Source organism: Gymnoscopelus microlampas (genome assembly GCF_963454915.1).
Source record: "Gymnoscopelus microlampas genome assembly, chromosome: 11".
Lineage (NCBI taxonomy): Eukaryota > Metazoa > Chordata > Actinopteri > Myctophiformes > Myctophidae > Gymnoscopelus > Gymnoscopelus microlampas.
Genome location: NC_139948.1, coordinates 50971899 through 50990503, shown reverse-complemented (window position 1 = coordinate 50990503; position 18605 = coordinate 50971899). Strand labels below are relative to the sequence as shown.

Here is an 18605-nt window from a genome sequence, read left to right as displayed (position 1 = left end):
GTGAAATATATTACCTGGTGCTGGTGGGAGGTATGGGAGACGCTGAGAGAGAGAGAGAGAGAGAGAGAGAGAGAGAGAGAGAGAGAGAGAGAGAGAGAAAGAGAGAGAGAGAGAGAGAGAGAGAGAGAGAGAGAGAGAGAGAGAGAGAGAGAGAGAGAGAGAGGTGTCAGGTCCTTATGAACATACATGTGCCACTTTTGCAGGGTTGTCTCTCTAATATACTGTGGCTGCCCGTTGGAAAGGTGCCAAGACATACATACATTTGCACACACACTCAGTGATGTTACAGATGATTGTATGGGACCAGATTTAACTAGCAATGCTCCATATATACCTTTGTGGATAAACTGCCTTAATTTCTCTATTGATCAGACACCAGTGTGCCCTTGAAGAATTGCGTTCAAAATGGCCTTATACACAATGTATATGCAATATGTATATCTATCTTTATTTCATATTTTGATTGTCTGATTATTTTGAGACAACACATCTTATGGATGTAGCTAAATGTATAGAATAACACCAAGACACTGTATGTAATTGTGCCAAACATGACAACCCTGGTTGGCATGGAGCGCCACTGAAGCTCTGATTGGCACAGAATTCATGCCAAAAGTCTTTCTATAAAGTGTGTGTTGTCTGTAGCAGGAGTGTTGCATTGAATTTGCATTCAAACTATTTCTGTTCACAAATGTTATATTAAATCTACATACACAAGTACAACATATGTTTACAAGTTCATCTTGCAAAGTACAAGCACAAACCATAAGTTACAAATTTAAGCCCATATTTGTCATAAACCGGACCCAAAGAAAGGTTCCCCATGGGTCATTTAGGAATTATTGTAAATTAAGGAAATCGTTTTTTTTTGTTTTTTGTCCTTTTGTATTTTGTATTACCAAAGTTTGAATGTTGAAGAACATTCTCATTATAACCATTTTAGGATCAGTACATATTTAACATTTGTCTTTTAAAAAAAGGCTTATGTTTTTTTGTGAGTTTCCTTTATTTTTTTTCTTTAGGGTAGTCAGCTATTATTCTTTAAGTGTAACGTGTAATTACAATTATCACCCTCCCTGGCCCGAACACGGGCCAATTGTATTCGCAAAGCCGGATGCACCACGGTGGATTCGAACCCACAACCTCTGTAATTCTGGGCAGGGACTTACCACTTTGCCAACCGCGCGCCTTTTGTGAGTTTTCAAGACTCCTATGGGGGCAGAGACAAACATTTGCATGTGAAATCATACATTTACATGTGTGGTGTAATTGGTTATCATTCTCAAGTTTTGACCAAAGTGTACCTCCCTCTCTATTCAACATGGCAGTTTGTTTTGGTTAGAGGAGTGGTGAGGGGTAGAGTTAACCAACTATTGTTTACACCATTACCTGGCAAAGAGGTTTTAAAAACTTCACAAAGTTTGAGAGCCAATTCCTCAGCTTCTAGATTTCAGGTTTAACCTCATTCAAACAAGTATATCTTCTGCAAATATTTATATATATATATATATATATTTATATATTTTTTTCTTTTTTTTTTTAATGACCAGGGCCTATATGGGGTCAAAACTGATGTATTTGGACACATATTGTAATATAGGACACTAAAATAGGACAATCATAGTCTTCAAAGTACAACCATATTACCATGTAACAAGTGTCTTCATTAATGAGTATCAGAATATACACTAAGTATACTGTATAGGAGTATGTTAAATGAAAATTTTAAAAATGGTTTTCTTTCAGGTCATCACTTAATGCTCAGTCACATTGGTAATACATCTCAGAAAATATGTAAGATCTTTCAAAAACAAATGAAATACAATTTAATGAGAGAGACTCAAGAGACTAAAGTACAGTAAGAGTGAAATATATTACCTGGTGCTGGTGGGAGGTATGGGAGACGCTGAGAGAGAGAGAGAGAGAGAGAGAGAGAGAGAGAGAGAGAGAGAGAGAGAGAGAGAGAAAGAGAGAGAGAGAGAGAGAGAGAGAGAGAGAGAGAGAGAGAGAGAGAGAGAGAGAGAGGTGTCAGGTCCTTATGAACATACATGTGCCACTTTTGCAGGGTTGTCTCTCTAATATACTGTGGCTGCCCGTTGGAAAGGTGCCAAGACATACATAAATTTGCACACACACTCAGTGATGTTACAGATGATTGTATGGGACCAGATTTAACTAGCAATGCTCCATATATACCTTTGTGGATAAACTGCCTTAATTTCTCTATTGATCAGACACCAGTGTGCCCTTGAAGAATTGCGTTCAAAATGGCCTTATACACAATGTATATGCAATATGTATATCTATCTTTATTTCATATTTTGATTGTCTGATTATTTTGAGACAACACATCTTATGGATGTAGCTAAATGTATAGAATAACACCAAGACACTGTATGTAATTGTGCCAAACATGACAACCCTGGTTGGCATGGAGCGCCACTGAAGCTCTGATTGGCACAGAATTCATGCCAAAAGTCTTTCTATAAAGTGTGTGTTGTCTGTAGCAGGAGTGTTGCATTGAATTTGCATTCAAACTATTTCTGTTCACAAATGTTATATTAAATCTACATACACAAGTACAACATATGTTTACAAGTTCATCTTGCAAAGTACAAGCACAAACCATAAGTTACAAATACAAGTTTTTTAAAACATTTTTTTTTATAGTAAAACACAGTATAGTAATACTTTTGGCATTAATTTAAGCCCATATTTGTCATAAACCGGACCCAAAGAAAGGTTCCCCATGGGTCATTTAGGAATTATTGTAAATTAAGGAAATCGTTTTTTTTTTGTTTTTTGTCCTTTTGTATTTTGTATTACCAAAGTTTGAATGTTGAAGAACATTCTCATTATAACCATTTTAGGATCAGTACATATTTAACATTTGTCTTTTAAAAAAAGGCTTATGTTTTTTTGTGAGTTTCCTTTATTTTTTTTCTTTAGGGTAGTCAGCTATTATTCTTTAAGTGTAACGTGTAATTACAATTATCACCCTCCCTGGCCCGAACACGGGCCAATTGTATTCGCAAAGCCGGATGCACCACGGTGGATTCGAACCCACAACCTCTGTAATTCTGGGCAGGGACTTACCACTTTGCCAACCGCGCGCCTTTTGTGAGTTTTCAAGACTCCTATGGGGGCAGAGACAAACATTTGCATGTGAAATCATACATTTACATGTGTGGTGTAATTGGTTATCATTCTCAAGTTTTGACCAAAGTGTACCTCCCTCTCTATTCAACATGGCAGTTTGTTTTGGTTAGAGGAGTGGTGAGGGGTAGAGTTAACCAACTATTGTTTACATTACCTGGCAAAGAGGTTTTAAAAACTTCACAAAGTTTGAGAGCCAATTCCTCAGCTTCTAGATTTCAGGTTTAACCTCATTCAAACAAGTATATCTTCTGCAAATATTTTTATATATATATTTTTTTTTCTTCTTTTTGTTTTAATGACCAGGGCCTATATGGGGTCAAAACTGATGTATTTGGACACATATTGTAATATTGCAAAACATGTTTTAAGTGCACATGTATTTTCAATGTGAATATATTGGTTGCTTTGTTCAGCAGTGTAAGGGCTGTAGGTAAAAGCTGTCAATGAACCTGACAGTGTGACTATACAGACTTGTTCATATGGGAGGCCAGCTGAATGGGTAGAGACACAGTATGAGATACAGAAGGTACCCAGTTCTTCCTAGCTCTGGCTATGTGTCAAAGTGTCCCTGAGGAAGACACTTAACCCCTACCTGCCTGCCCCGAGCGCTAATCATGGCCATCTGAACTGCCATCAGCTGGGTGAAGCTGAAACTATATTTCTATGGGGTTAACAAAGGTTTCCTTTTCTCCTGTATCTCCGACCAGAAGACAGAAGTGAGTGGGCTTGACTTCCTCAGTCATACACCACACAACAAACACAGCTTGACACAATGCATCCACATTATGAGCTACTAATGTATGTTGGCAACTTAATATTCAAATCTGACATTAGAATATGTTTTCTCTTTAAGTTTGTAATGCAACTTACAAGCTGTTCTTGTAAAGGTCTTCCTGGTGGATTTCAGAGTGGGCTGGAAAGAAAGGAAAAAAAGGCATATTTTAAAATGTTTCGAAAATAGAAAATCTACAAGCTCAAAATGGACAGTAATGGGACGCGTTGTGAGCTTGTAGATCGGCTATTTTCAAACAAAGTATAAAATAGGGTTAAAAGTAGTTAAACTGTTCCTTGTTTTGTTGTGGACCCCCTGGAACTCCCTCAAGAACCCCTGGGGGTCCCCAGACCACACTTTGGGAACCACTGCTCTAAAGATATGATACAAATATTATTGTAATTTAAATCCTATATTTTGCAAAAGTAGAAAAACGAATAAACAGTTAATTTGCACAACATATCGGCACTCAAATGTGCCTAAGAGTGCTCTTCAGTTTGCTTAGATTCTGTTCTTACCTAAGAACAGATCACAACATTGGTGTATGCCAAAATATTCTTAAAAACTTCCTAGGTGGGTCTAAGAAGAAATTTCCTCTTAAGAACGGTTGGTGAATGAGGCCCAATGTGTTCAAAATGGTCTGACATTTCACATCTGACATTAGAATATGGTTTCTCTTGATGTTTGTAATGCAACTTACGAGCCAATCCTGAAATCCCCCAGGTGGATTTCTTGGTGTTCTGGAAAGTTTAAAAAGCATGTTATCAGACAGCGAGCACAACAGCTTGTGTAGTTCCCAATGTGACATCATTACTATATTCATACTGATGTGTTATATACTGGTAAAGTATATTTAGTTATTTAGCGGATGTCCTTATCCAGTATAACAATTGATAAGGGTATTTGGGTTTAAGTCCTGTCTGTCCTGTCGACGTGTCCTTAAGCAAGACACTGGATCGATAACAAGCTCCAACCTGACCCTGTACTCAGACCTCTGAGAAAAAAAGCAATATATTGCAAAATAATATTCATGTGTAAATAAAATGTGTACCAAAGAATGATGAACAGCATCCAGGACTTTTTTGAAGGCTTTCTCATTGTGGCTGCAGGTCAGGAATTCACCTTCCCAGAACAGAGTGTCGACAGTGAGGATGACATCTTTTCTGCTCACATATTTACTGCTGTCACCTAGAGGAGCTTCAGCATCCCATGTGTGATTCATCACCACCAGAATCACTGGTTTACCACCTTTTAAGAGAGAGACAATTAATAAATAAAATACATTGACCTGGATGGATGATTTATACATTAATTTAACCAAAAAACTCTTATCAGAGGATTTCTTACTTGGAATCTTTTCCATTGCCGCCTGGACATCAGTTCCAATTCGTGAGGGGATTGGACAGAAAGCCAGGATGTAGTCACTTTCTGCCACAGATTTCTGCTGAATCTGTGTTCTCTCTTCAAGTTGTCTAATGAATGTTTCATGGGCACCACGGGTCTCTCCAGTCACAACAATGTGGACATTGAAGACCTGTCCTGGTGTCAAGATGGAGAGAACATAAGGCTGGAGATCTTACTGAGGAAACAGTCAAGCTGAATGTGTAACTGTACCCCGGATTTGAACGACATTCTCCTGTGCAATTGCTGACGATTTTACCACTGAGCTAATAGAGCCTGCATATTTGCTCTGGGGAAAATAACATTTTGTGTCAAACCACAAACAGGATTGTGTAAAAGGCTTTGTCCAACTTTTACACTGTATCTAAATGTCTCAATAGAAGAGCAGGGAGACCAAAAACAAACACCTCAAATGTACAAGTTATATTGTATCAACATACTCGTCACGTCACTGCGACTAGATGGCGCTGTTCCACGGGTTTGTGGCTTTATTTTTTTGTGTTGAAATCCCCATTTGGGAATCTTAGATCACGTCATATAAGAACTGTGTTCCAAACATAAACACACCACCTTGGCGTTTTTGTCAGGGGGGTGGCTCTGCATCGTTTATGATATTCATTCATATTTGATACAGCCTGTTTCTGGAAAAAATGGAATTCATTCTGCCTTAAAAGTCTTAAGAACTACTACTTCCGGGTCTGAAACCACTGTCACCACAGCAGCCGCGTTCATGGGAAATGTAGTCTTTGGGTTGTTTGACTCTTTTCTAGTGTTTATATTGTGTTACTCTTTGGGTAAATGTGTACATTTACACCTTGATGCTTCATATCCATATGAGTAAAAAAAACAGGGTGGTGTGTTTATTTTTGGAACACAGTTCTTATATGAAGCGATCTAAGATTCCCCAATGAGGATACCAATACAAAGAGTAAAGCCATGAACCTGCGGAAAGCGCCCTCTACTGGCAGTGACGTCAGGACTTCGGTGCTCCATACAGATTGGACAACATAAAATGTATTTATAAAAAAGTAAAGAAAAACATAATAGAGTTTTAACTTGGAAGATTCTGCAATTTTATCAACAACTCTTACTCTGAGTTTCCTGTTTAATCTTCTTCTCTGATGGGCTGAGGATTGACAAGCAGAGAATTAATATCAGATAAAAAGACCACCATCAAGAACAGACACTAAAATAGGACAATCATAGTCTTCAAAGTACAACCATATTACCATGTAACAAGTGTCTTCATTAATGAGTATCAGAATATACAGTAAGTATACTGTATAGGAGTATGTTAAATGAAAATTTAAAAAATGGTTTTCTTTCAGGTCATCACTTAAAGCTCAGTCACATTGGTAATACATCTCCTCAGAAAATATGTAAGATCTTTCAAAAACAAATGAAATACAATTTAATGAGAGAGACTCAAGAGACTAAAGTACAGTAAGAGTGAAATATATTACCTGGTGCTGGTGGGAGGTACGGGAGAGGCTGAGAGAGAGAGAGAGAGAGAGAGAGAGAGAGAGAGAGAGAGAGAGAGAGAGAGAGAGAGAGAGAGAGAGAGAGAGAGAGAGGTGTCAGATCCTTATGAACATACAATGTGTCACTTTTGCAGGGTTGTGTCTCTAATATACTGTGGCTGCCCGTTGGAAAGGTGCCAAGACATGCATACATTTGCACACACACTCAGTGATGTTACAGATGATTGTATGGGACAAGATTTAACTAGCAATGCTCCATATATACCTTTGTGGATAAACTGCCTTATTTTCTCTATTGATCAGACACCAGTGTGCCCTTGAAGAATTGCGTTCAAAATGGCCTTATACACAATGTATATGCATATATGTATATCTATCTTTATTTCATATTTTGATTGTCTGATTATTTTGAGACAACACATCTTATGGATGTAGCTAAATGTATAGAATAACACCAAGACACTGTATGTAATTGTGCAAAACATGACAACCCTGGTTGGCATGGAGCGCTATAAAGTGTGTGTTGTCTGTAGCAGGAGTGTTGCATTTAATTTGCATTCATACTATTTCTGTTCACAAATGTTATATTAAATCTATAGTACAACATATGTTTACAAGTTCATCTTGCAAAGTACAAGCACAAACCATAAGTTACAAAATAAGTTTTTTTAAACATTTTTTTTATAGTAAAACACAGTATAGTAATACTTTTGGCATTCATTTATGCCCATATTTGTCATAAACCGAACCCAAAGAAAGGTTCCCCATGGGTCATTTAGGAATTATTGTAAATTAAGAAAATTGTTTTTTTTTTTGTTTTTTTTTGTCCTTTTGTATTTTGTATTACCAAAGTTTGAATGTTGAAGAACATTCTCATTATAACCATTTTAGGATCAGTACATATTTAACATTTGTCAATTAAAAAAAGGCTTATGTTTTTTTGTGAGTTTCCTTTATTTATTTTTTTAGGGTAGCCAATTATTATTTTTTCCCCCCGTTTTCTCCCCAATTTTAGTCGTTGTGCCAATGAATTCCTCTCCACACACATTCTGTGGAGAGGAACACTGACAGGTGCCGCCCCAACTCGTAGGAGTACGTGTAATTACAATTATCACCCTCCCTGGCCCGAACACGGGCCAATTGTATTCGCAAAGCCGGATGCACCACGGTGGATTCGAACCCACAACCTCTGTAATTCTGGGCAGGGACTTACCACTGTGCCGACCACACGCCTTTTGTGAGTCAAGACTCCTTTGGGGGCAGAGACAAACATTTGCATGTGAAATCATACATTTACATGTGTGGTGTAATTGGTTATCATTCTCAAGTTTTGACCAAAGTGTACCATTACCTGGCAGAGAGGTTTTAAAAACTTGAGAGACAATTCCTCAGGATTTCAGGTTTAACCTCATTCAAACAAGTATATCTTCTGCAAATATTTTCATATATATATATATATATATATATTAGGGCTGGGACTCGATAAAAAAATTAATCTAATTAATTAGAGGCTTTGTAATTAATTAATCGCAATTAATCGCATTTTAATCGCATATCAATATTTGACCTGAGAACAGTGAAAAGCAATTTTTTCAAATGGATTTTGGCATATGTCTTTAACTCCTGTACTTAAGTATAATTTCAAGGCGTTTGCACTTGACTCGAGTATTTCCAATTTCTAATACGTTTACTTCTACTCCACTACATCTCAGAGGCAGTGGTGAGCTGTGGATTTTTGAACTAAGGGTACTGTATTTTATGACGTCACGTGCGCGCGCACGTGCGCAGGCATGTGCACATAGCCACTTACTAATACTGTATTCAACATGTGATTATTAATGTATTTATATTTCTTATTATTTTGTTGCATTGTTAATTTGTTGTTTTTATTTTTGTTTCAATTAATCAATTATTTTATTTTCCTTTTAGTTTTATATAAAATCCCTTTACATAGACTCACCCACACATAAGCAGTTAAAATAATCAGACACCTTGTCTTTGTCTTGTCTCAGAGAACTGGGTGCTCTGCTAAGCAATCCCCCTCACACTCTGCAGTGCACATTCAATTCAAGTCCATGGCTTTTCTCCAGTAGCCTAATGTTATGCAAAGCAGCCAGGTAGACGCTATTGAGAATGTCTCGCCACTGACGGCGCGAACCTTCAGAGGCTATTGTTTAAACTTTAAGGTGTTAACGACCGCCGCTGACGGTGAGTGCATGTGGAGCACGCGCGAGCCCCCAGCCCCCACAGTCTCAGAACTAAGGGTACGCCGTACCCGCCCGTACCCCCTAGAGCTCAACCCTGCTCAGAGGCAAATATTGTACTTTTACTCCACTACAATTATTTGAAAACTTTAGTTACTAGTTACATTGTAGATTTTGATTATTATTACAAAACATACAGTAACCACTTATGCCCTATATTGGCCATTTGAAAATAGCAGATCAACAAGCGCAATGCATTGTTAGGTTGTAGATAGTAGGCCTATAGTAGTTTAATTAATTATTAATAAAAATCGCGCGCATGTGACCCGCACCACATCGTGCACCCCCCCCCAAACGGGACAAACGGGGTGGGGGGGAGCACGCGCGCGCGTAGAGGGGGGGCATCCATTACAGATTCTGATTTGCCCAGCCAACATTATCAAGCAGGCTATGCGGTCGCGTCTCCTTTCATGTTAGTGCACCGTGCTGACTGCAGCAATTGTTGTTGTGTGAGAAGCACGTTGGGGCTGGTGCGCTGTTATAATAGGTCCGTCTGAAACTCGTCCAGCGAGAAACGTTCCGCGGTGCAAAAATAGGTGCGATTAAAATGCGTTAATTTTTTTAACGCGATATTTTTTCTGTAATTAATTGATCGAAATTAACGCGATAAAGTCCCGGCCCTAATACATATATATATATATATATATATATATATATATATATATATATATATATATATATATATATATATATATATATATATATATATATATATATATATATATATATAAAATTTATTTTTTAATGACCAGGGCCTACATGGGGCCATAACTGCTGTACTCTGACACATATTGTAATATTGCAAAACATGTTTTAAGTGCACATGTATTCTCAATGTGAATATATTGGTTGCTTTGTTCAGCAGTGTAATGGCCGCAGGTAAAAGCTGTCAATGAACCTGACAGTGTGACTAAGACTTGTTCATATGGGAGGCCAGCTGAATGGGTAGAGACACAGTATGAGATACAGAAGGTACCCAGTTCTTCCTAGCTCTGGCTATGTGTCAAAGTGTCCCTGAGGAAGACACTTAACCCCTACCTGCCTGCCCCGAGCGCTAATCATGGCCATCTGAACTGCCATCAGCTGGGTGAAGCTGAAACTATATTTCTATGGGGTTAACAAAGGTTTCCTTTTCCTTTTCTCCTGTATCTCCGACCAGAAGACAGAAGTGAGTGGGCTTGACTTCCTCAGTCATACACCACACAACAAACACAGCTTGACACAATGCATCCACATTATGAATATCTACTAATGTATGTTGGCAACTTAATATTCAAATCTGACATTAGAATATGTTTTAAGTTTGTAATGCAACTTACAAGCTGTTCTTGTAAAGGTCTTCCTGGTGGATTTCAGAGTGGGCTGGAAAGAAAGGAAAAAAAGACATGTTATCAAAATTATTCGAAAATAACCAATCTACAAGCTCAAAATGGGCAGTAATGGGACGCGTTGTGAGCTTGTAGATCGGCTATTTTCAAACAAAGTATAAAATAGGGTTAAGGTAGTTCAACTGTTCCTTGTTTTGCTGTGGACCCCCTGGAACTCCCTCAAGGACCCCTGGGGGTCCCCAGACCACACTTTGGGAACCACTGCTCTAAAGATATGATACAAATATTGTAATTTAAATCCTATATTTTTCAATAGTAGAATTGAGAAAAACGGATAAACAGTTAATTTGCACAAAATATCAGCACTCAAATGTGCCTAAGCGTGCTCTTCAGTGTGCTTAGATTCTGTTCTTACCTAAGAACAGATCACAGCTAAGAAAACATTGGTGTATGCCAAAATCTTCTTAAAAACTTCCTAGGTGGGTCTAAGAAGAAATTTCCTCTTAAGAACGGTTGGTGAATGAGGCCCAATGTGTTCAAAATGGTCTGACATCTCACATCTGACATTAGAATATGTTTTCTCTTGATGTTTGTAATGCAACTTACGAGCCAATCCTGAAATCCCCCAGGTGGATTTCTTGGTGTTCTGGAAAGTTTAAAAAGCATGTTATCAGACAGCGAGCACAACAGCTTGTGTAGTTCCCAGTGTGACATCATTACTATATTCATACTGATGTGTTATATACTGGTAAAGTATATTTAGTTATTTAGCGGATGTCCTTATCCAGTATAACAATTGATAAGGGCATTTGGGTTTAAGTCCTGTCTGTCCTGTCGACGTGTCCTTAAGCAAGACACTGGATCGATAACAAGCTCCAACCTGACCCTGTACTCAGACCTCTGAGAAAAAAAGCAATATATTGCAAAATAATATTCATGTGTAAATAAAATGTGTACCAAAGAATGATGAACAGCATCCAGGACTTTATTGAAGGCTTTCTCGTTGTGGCTGCAGGTCAGGAATTCACCTTCCCAGAACAGAGTGTCGACAGTGAGGATGATATCTTTTCTGCTCACATGTTTACTGCTGTCACCTAGAGGAGCTTCAGCATCCCATGTGTGATGCATCACCACCAGAATCACTGGTTTACCACCTTTTAAGAGAGAGACAATTAATAAATAAAATACATTGACCTGGATGGATGATTTATACATTAATTTAACCAAAAAACTCTTATCAGAGGATTTCTCACTTGGAATCTTTTCCATTGCCGCCTGGACATCAGTTCCAATTCGTGAGGGGATTGGACAGAAAGCCAGGATGTAGTCACTTTCTGCCACAGATTTTTGCTGAATCTGGCTTTGTCTAATGAATGATTCATGGGCACCACCAGTCTTTCCAGTCACAACAATGTGGACATTGAAGACCTTCCCTGGTGTCAAGATAGAGAGAACATAAGGCTGGAGATTTTACTGAGGAAACAGTCAAGCTGAATATGTAACTGTTCTACCCCAGATTTGAACGACATTCTCCTGTGCAATTGCTGACATTTTTACCACTGAGCTAATAGAGCCTGCATATTTGCTCTGGGGAAAATAACATTTTGACCTTCAGGTCACAATTTGTGTCAAACCACAAACAGGATTGTGTAAAAGGTCATGTCCAACTTTGACGCAGGATCTAAAAGTCTCAATAGAAGAGCAGGTACAAGTTATATTGTATTAACATACTCTACAACAGTGGTTCTCAAACTTTTTCATGCCAAGGACCCCCAAATTGATATTTATTTGGCCACGGACCCCCCATCTGAAATTACTTTTTTTGTGCCAGGGACCCCTCAGAAGTAAAGATCTGAGTTAAAAATGTTAACAATAAAAAATATATATGTTCAAAGATTTGCACACATTTTCAATATTTTTCAAAAATAGCAGATCTAGAAGCTCATAGCTGCGCTAAGCTGTGTATATCTGATATTTTTGAATAGCCAAGGTATAAAATAATGGTTTAAGTGGTTAAAATGATTGTGACGCTATATTAACAAATTTAGCTGGGGACCCCCTGGTACCCCCTCAAGGACCCCTGGGGGTCCCCGAACCCCACTTTGAGAACCAATGCTCTACAATACAGATTGGACAACCTAAAATGTATTCATAAAAAAGTAAAGAAAAACATAATAGAGTTTTAACTTGGAAGATTCTGCAATGTTATCAACAGTTCTTACTCTCAGAGTCCTGTTTTATCTTCTTCTGTGATGGGCTGAGGATTGACAAACAGAGAATTAACATCAGATAAAATGACCACCTGCAAGAACAGACACTAAAATAGGACAATCATGGTCTTCAAAGTACAACCCACATTACCATGTAACAAGTGTCTTAATTAATGAGTATCAGAATATACAGTAAGTATACTGTATAGGAGTATGTTAAATGAAAAATTTTAAAAATGGTTTTCTTTCAGTTCATCACGTGGTAAAACTCAGTCACATTGGTAATACACCTCCTCAGAACATATGTAAGATCTTACAAAAACAAATGTAATACAATTTAATGACAGAGACGCAAGAGACCAAAGTACAGTGAGAGTGAAATATATTACCTGGTGCTGTATGGTTCCTTTGGGCAATGGGCTGAGAGAGAGAGAGAGAGAGAGAGAGAGAGAGAGAGAGAGAGAGAGAGAGAGAGAGAGAGAGAGAGAGAGAGAGAGAGAGAGAGATCAGGTAATCATGAACATACAATGTGTCACTTTTGCAAATTTGTGCCTCTAAATACTGCCTGTTGGAAAGGTGCCAACACATGCATACAAACAGACAAACAAACAGGCAATTTTACGACAGCTGAATGGACAGCTCTGCCTGACAGAGATCACAATTTTGACTGGAAGTTTTACTCAAAAGCAATTTGCAACCATAGAAAAGGCCACCTTTAGGCACCCACATTACATACAACCAATAGTAAAGGCAATAATGAATAGGCTAAGTATTATAAAATAAATTACTAATTAGTTACCATACCTAGCTGCATTAATCTCTTCTGTCTCCAAACCAGTTGTAGCATTGTGAAACTTCTGCTAGAATGTGTTTATAAATGTCTAATTCAACTTTATTGAATTAGTAAAAGTTTAGCACATATTATGTTCTTACCATGATCCTCTGGTCTGTTCTTCTTTGGTCTGAGGAACACACAATAAACAGAAAATAGCATGAGATGAAATGACCACCAGCAAGCAGGTCACTAAAATAGGACAGAGAGAAAGCACTTCAAAGCAGAAATCCAGCAACACTGAATTATACAAACAATCTCAAAGAGCACGGCCCGACAATATAACGAGAAAAAAAAAAAAAAAAAACAGCCAGCACTCCATGAATGTCCTTTTCACATCACATGTATTGTCCGTTGCTCTGTCTGGGTGATTACCATGTGACAGGGGTCTTAAATAATGAGTATCAGAATAATGCTGTTTGTTTTTCTAATGGTCATCAAAGTCCTGCAGTGTCTTAAAGGAGTAGTTCACCCAAAAAAACACTTATTTTCTATCAATTACACACCCCATGAAGCCTTGAATGAAGCCATGGCTCAATTTTGGGGCTCTGGCTCATGGACTAAATATGATGTCATTACATTCCATCAGAGTGCCAATCAGAGCTCAATGAATTGCTGCATATTCGGGAAAAAGGATCTTTCCGTATCCGGGTGAGTTACAGTGAAAGTGGTCACTGTGGGTGATAAAGAACAGTACGATCTTTTATAAAAATCATTTTTTTTAAAAAACGTTTATCGCGCCCGTTAGAGAATTGCTAATTGGAAAAAAATATGTTTTGTAGTCCGTGGCAGTGAATGAGTTAATTAATGAGTATTAGAATATATAGTAAGTATACTGTATAGAAGTATGTGAAATGTCAAACTAAAAAAATGGTTGTCTTTCAGGTCAGGTCATCACTTGGTAAAACTCAGTCACATTGGTAATACACCTCCTCAGAACATATTTAAAGGGATGTTTCACTTTCAAATAAACTTTGGGTAATTTTATCGTCTACTCAGGCTTTTGTGAGCCCTCCAGACCGTTTTTAAGTTGCTTGATTAAGTATTTAGATATTTGATATTATTGTTTTCAGACACGCCCCCTTCCTATACAACCCATTGTAACTTCAAACTCCATTTTTAACATGTTAGATTCATCAAAAACACCCGTCCTTAGTTCTGGTGACTCACCCTGCCCTCCTAATACGCGAGGGGGGCGTTTTTTTCTATTACTTTTTTCATTTATTTTATTTTATTGTATTTAATTTTTTTCATTTTCCGAAGAAAATATTAAAAATAAATGAAAAAAGTAATAGAAAAAACACGGCCCCCTCACGTATTAGGAGGGCAGGGTGAGTCACCAGAACCAAGGACGGGTGTTTCTGATGAATCTAACATGCAAACAATGGAGTTTGAAGTTACAATGGGTTTGTATAGGAAGAGGGCGTGTCTGATAAAATGAATATCAAATATCTAATTACTGAATCAAGCAACTTAAAAACTGTCTGGAGGGCTCACAAAAGCCTGAGTAGACGATAAAATGACCCAGAGTGTTTTTGAAAGTGAAATATTCCTTTAAGATCTTACAAAAACAAATGTAATACAATTTAATGACAGAGACTCAAGAGACCAAAATACAATAAGAGTGAAATATATTACCTGGTGCTGTTTGGTTCCTCTGGGGGAGGGGCTGAGAGAGAGAGAGAGAGAGAGAGAGAGAGAGAGAGAGAGAGAGAGAGAGAGAGAGAGAGAGACATCAGGTCATCATGAACATACAATGTGTCACTTTTGCACATTTGTGCCTCTAAATACTGCCTGTTGGAAAGGTGCCAACACATGCATACAAACAGACAAACAAACAGGCAATTTTACGACAGCTGAATGGACAGCTCTGCCTGACAGAGATCACAATATTGACTGGAAGTTTTACTCAAAAGCAATTTGCAACCATAGAAAAGGCCACCTTTAGGCACCCACATTACATACAACCAATAGTAAAGGCAATAATGAATAGGCTAAGAATTAGAAATAATATTATGAAATAAATGACTAATTAGTTACCATGCCTAGCTGCATTAATCTGTGTGTCCATCTCCAAACCAGTTACAGTGACATTGTGAAACTATACCTGCTATATTTGTTTCTAAAGGTCTTGTAACTTTATTTAATTAGTAAAAGTGTAGCCCATATTATGTTCTTACCATGAACCTGTAGTTTGTTAGGTTGTGATGTGAATAATCTGAGGAACAGACAATAAACAGAAAATAACATGAGATGAAATGACCCCCAGCAAGTGGGTGACTAAAAATAGGACAGAGAGAAAATACTGAAAAGCAGAAAGACAGCAACACTGAATTATAAAAAAATATCTCAAAGTGCACGGCCCGACATAACAAAAAAACAGCCAGCACTCCATGAATGTCCTTTTCACATACAGTAGATGTACTGAGCACTCAAAGAAGGCCCATTTCACATAGATCGTCTGGGTGAGACACAGTAAATCTATGTGAAATGGACCTTCATTGAGTGCAGGCAGTTTTCTTGTTTTCAGTAAACATAGGACAGGCATGGACATCACAGTACAGCCTGTACATTACACATTACCATGTGACAAGGGTCTTAAATAATGAGTATCAGAATAATGTTGTTTGTTTTTCTAATGGTCATCAAAGGCCTGCAGTGTCTTAAAGGAGTAGTTCACCCAAAAAATCACTTATTTTCTATTAATTACTCACCCAATGAAGCCTTGAATTCATGGAGATTTTAGTTTTTGTCACATTCCTAATCCTAAACCAATAATTTGATGACCGCGTCGTCAGTGTCAAAGAGTCTCCTATACTCTTTAAGTCTCCTACAAGGGACTCTGCCGCTCATAAAATGATTGGCTTAGGAATGCAACAAAAACATTGACCATGAATTTAAGGCTTCATGCGGTGTGTAATTGATATAAAATAAGTAATTTTGGGGTGAACTACTCCTTTAACATGTAATGTAAAAGGAGTCATTACTTTCTGTCAGAGTGCCAATCAGAGCTCAATGAGGTGCTGCAAGTTCAGCTAAAAAGATCCATGTCCCGGCACAGTTGAAGTGTCCGTGAGCAAAACACTTATCCCCTAACTGCTCCGAGTGCTCTACTATAGCACTCGTGCTGCTCCTGATATATAGTCCATGAGCCAGACAAGATTTCATTATCGAAAGAGTGGGAAAAACCATACCTATATTAAATAGTTTATAGGGTCAATATAAGTAAATAAATATATAATAACCCTTCCACAGGAGCAGCTTTTTCATATTTATCACACATTTTGTTATTTTCCCCATACATACATGACAGGTGAAAAAGAAAAAAAAAATGCCCGAATTTGCATAACTTTCCAGAATCAACATTGGAACATACTTATTTCATTTTGTTAAGATGTTGGAGTCAAAGGTTTTTAACGAGGGAATATTCAATATCTGGCTCAATTTTGGGGCTCTGGCTCATGGACTAAATGCCTAATTTGCATATTTAAATATACAATTTCAGAAAACTTACGATGATACAATACGATGAATCATTGTCTTCATGTAAGTAATCAACTGGGGAAGTTTCATTATGATAACTATTTTTTAAATTTTGTCATTTTTTCACCTGTCATGTACGTATGGGGAAAATAACAAAATGTGTGATAAATATGAAAAAGCTGCTCCTGTGGATAGGTTATCATATATTTATTTACTTATATTGACCCTATAAACAATTCAATATAGGTATGGTTTTGCCCACTCTTTTGATAATCATTGCTCAATTTTAGGGCTCTGGCTCATGGACTAATCGTTGGGTAAATGCAGAGGACACGTATAATATACAAAGTGACAAAAACACCCCAAACAAGTGGGTCCAAATTATTATTGCTTTATTATATTGATATTATAGCATTTCAAAGAGAAGTGATTCTTCATGAATTGAACACATAGGACCACGATGGAAACAATAAGCCCTCAGGGCTTTTTATGTTTTAGCATCATTGTATAATTGTACCGCTGCAGTTTTTGCAAACTATTAATAAAGTGTTCAATCAATCAACCAAAAGTGATGCCGTTTCCTAGGTGAAAATGGGAAAATCTACTTAAAAAAGCATGAGTTTCACTCACCTAATCACCAATGCAGCAATAACATTCCCCATCTCAATCGATTATTGTCTGACAAAGGTTTGGGCAACAACTTTTTCTTTGTCCGATAGACCTATGTACCACTTCACCTGCAGTCAAAAGTAAGAACTGATTCTTTCACAATGCTTCTAGTCCAATCTGCAAGGCCACTCCCTACTGCTCTGACTCACTCTGATCTCACTGCCACCATGATTCTGTAGAAGGATGCCCGCTGGAAGTCAGTGTGGAATTTGCATAAGAAATAATGTGATGCCAACAAAACCAGATAACCTTAGTTTTAAAGTTATACATGGATGTATCTAAAGCAGGTGCTTTCAATATTTAAAAAACCATGCTGATGTAAAGTGTGTCTTTACAATATTAAAAATTTGACCGTTATTTACTTGACCTGAATGTAAAATTATTTTGGTTTGATAGAATATTTCTTTAAGACATTGACTGGTTAAACTATTCATTTAGTTTTAAGATAAACCGATTGTTAAATATTGTTTATATTGAAACTTTACATTTTGCTTGGAGCATTTAAATCATAAGTAGGCCTAACAAATTCACAAATACAAGAACAAGGAAACCACACATAAAACAGTTCAACCTAGAAGTCTTACTTTTGGAACATTACATGGACACAAGGAAATGCAAGCGAAGAAAACACAATGAAAACAATCCAAATTAGTTAAACCCTAAATATGTTTCCTCAATAACCGACCATGATACTTGTTTATTATGATACCCCTATGTACTGTATATCTTTGTAATGTCCTGTGTTTTTATTGATATGTATACTTTCATATTTTTACTCCCAGGAAATAAATAGGGACTTTCACTGGTTGTTATTTTTTCAGCAGGAAGAGGGTGATTCAAATTTGAGGAATTTGAATGATGATTTAGTTCAGAGAAGGTCACAGCAAGGCATACATAGCAGCACTTTGTATTCATAAATTGGCATCTAGTGGCATCTTGTGGTAATTTTTAGCAACATCAACCACATGACTGAATGAAACAAGCTTGAGTCAGACTTTTGAGTGAC

The 18605-nt window shown here is 37.4% G+C and overlaps 1 protein-coding gene across 1 annotated transcript; it reads right to left on the bottom strand.

Annotated features, from left to right (window-relative positions):
- Positions 1 to 1874: 1874 nt before the first annotated feature.
- Positions 1875 to 17673, bottom strand: LOC311054847 (uncharacterized protein; the record flags this gene model as incomplete). Its single annotated transcript, XM_084070847.1, has 19 exons — positions 17561 to 17673; positions 15628 to 15665; positions 15086 to 15116; positions 13549 to 13577; positions 13005 to 13035; positions 12628 to 12662; positions 11659 to 11838; positions 11363 to 11559; positions 11012 to 11051; positions 10397 to 10439; positions 8027 to 8064; positions 6796 to 6823; positions 6424 to 6458; positions 5279 to 5470; positions 4983 to 5179; positions 4632 to 4671; positions 4030 to 4072; positions 3097 to 3137; positions 1875 to 1906 (listed from the first exon to the last, which is right to left on the bottom strand). Exons 1-19 carry the CDS (start codon positions 17590 to 17592, stop codon positions 1875 to 1877), a joined length of 1302 nt encoding a protein of 433 aa, XP_083926973.1. The 5' UTR covers positions 17593 to 17673.
- Positions 17674 to 18605: the final 932 nt, after the last annotated feature.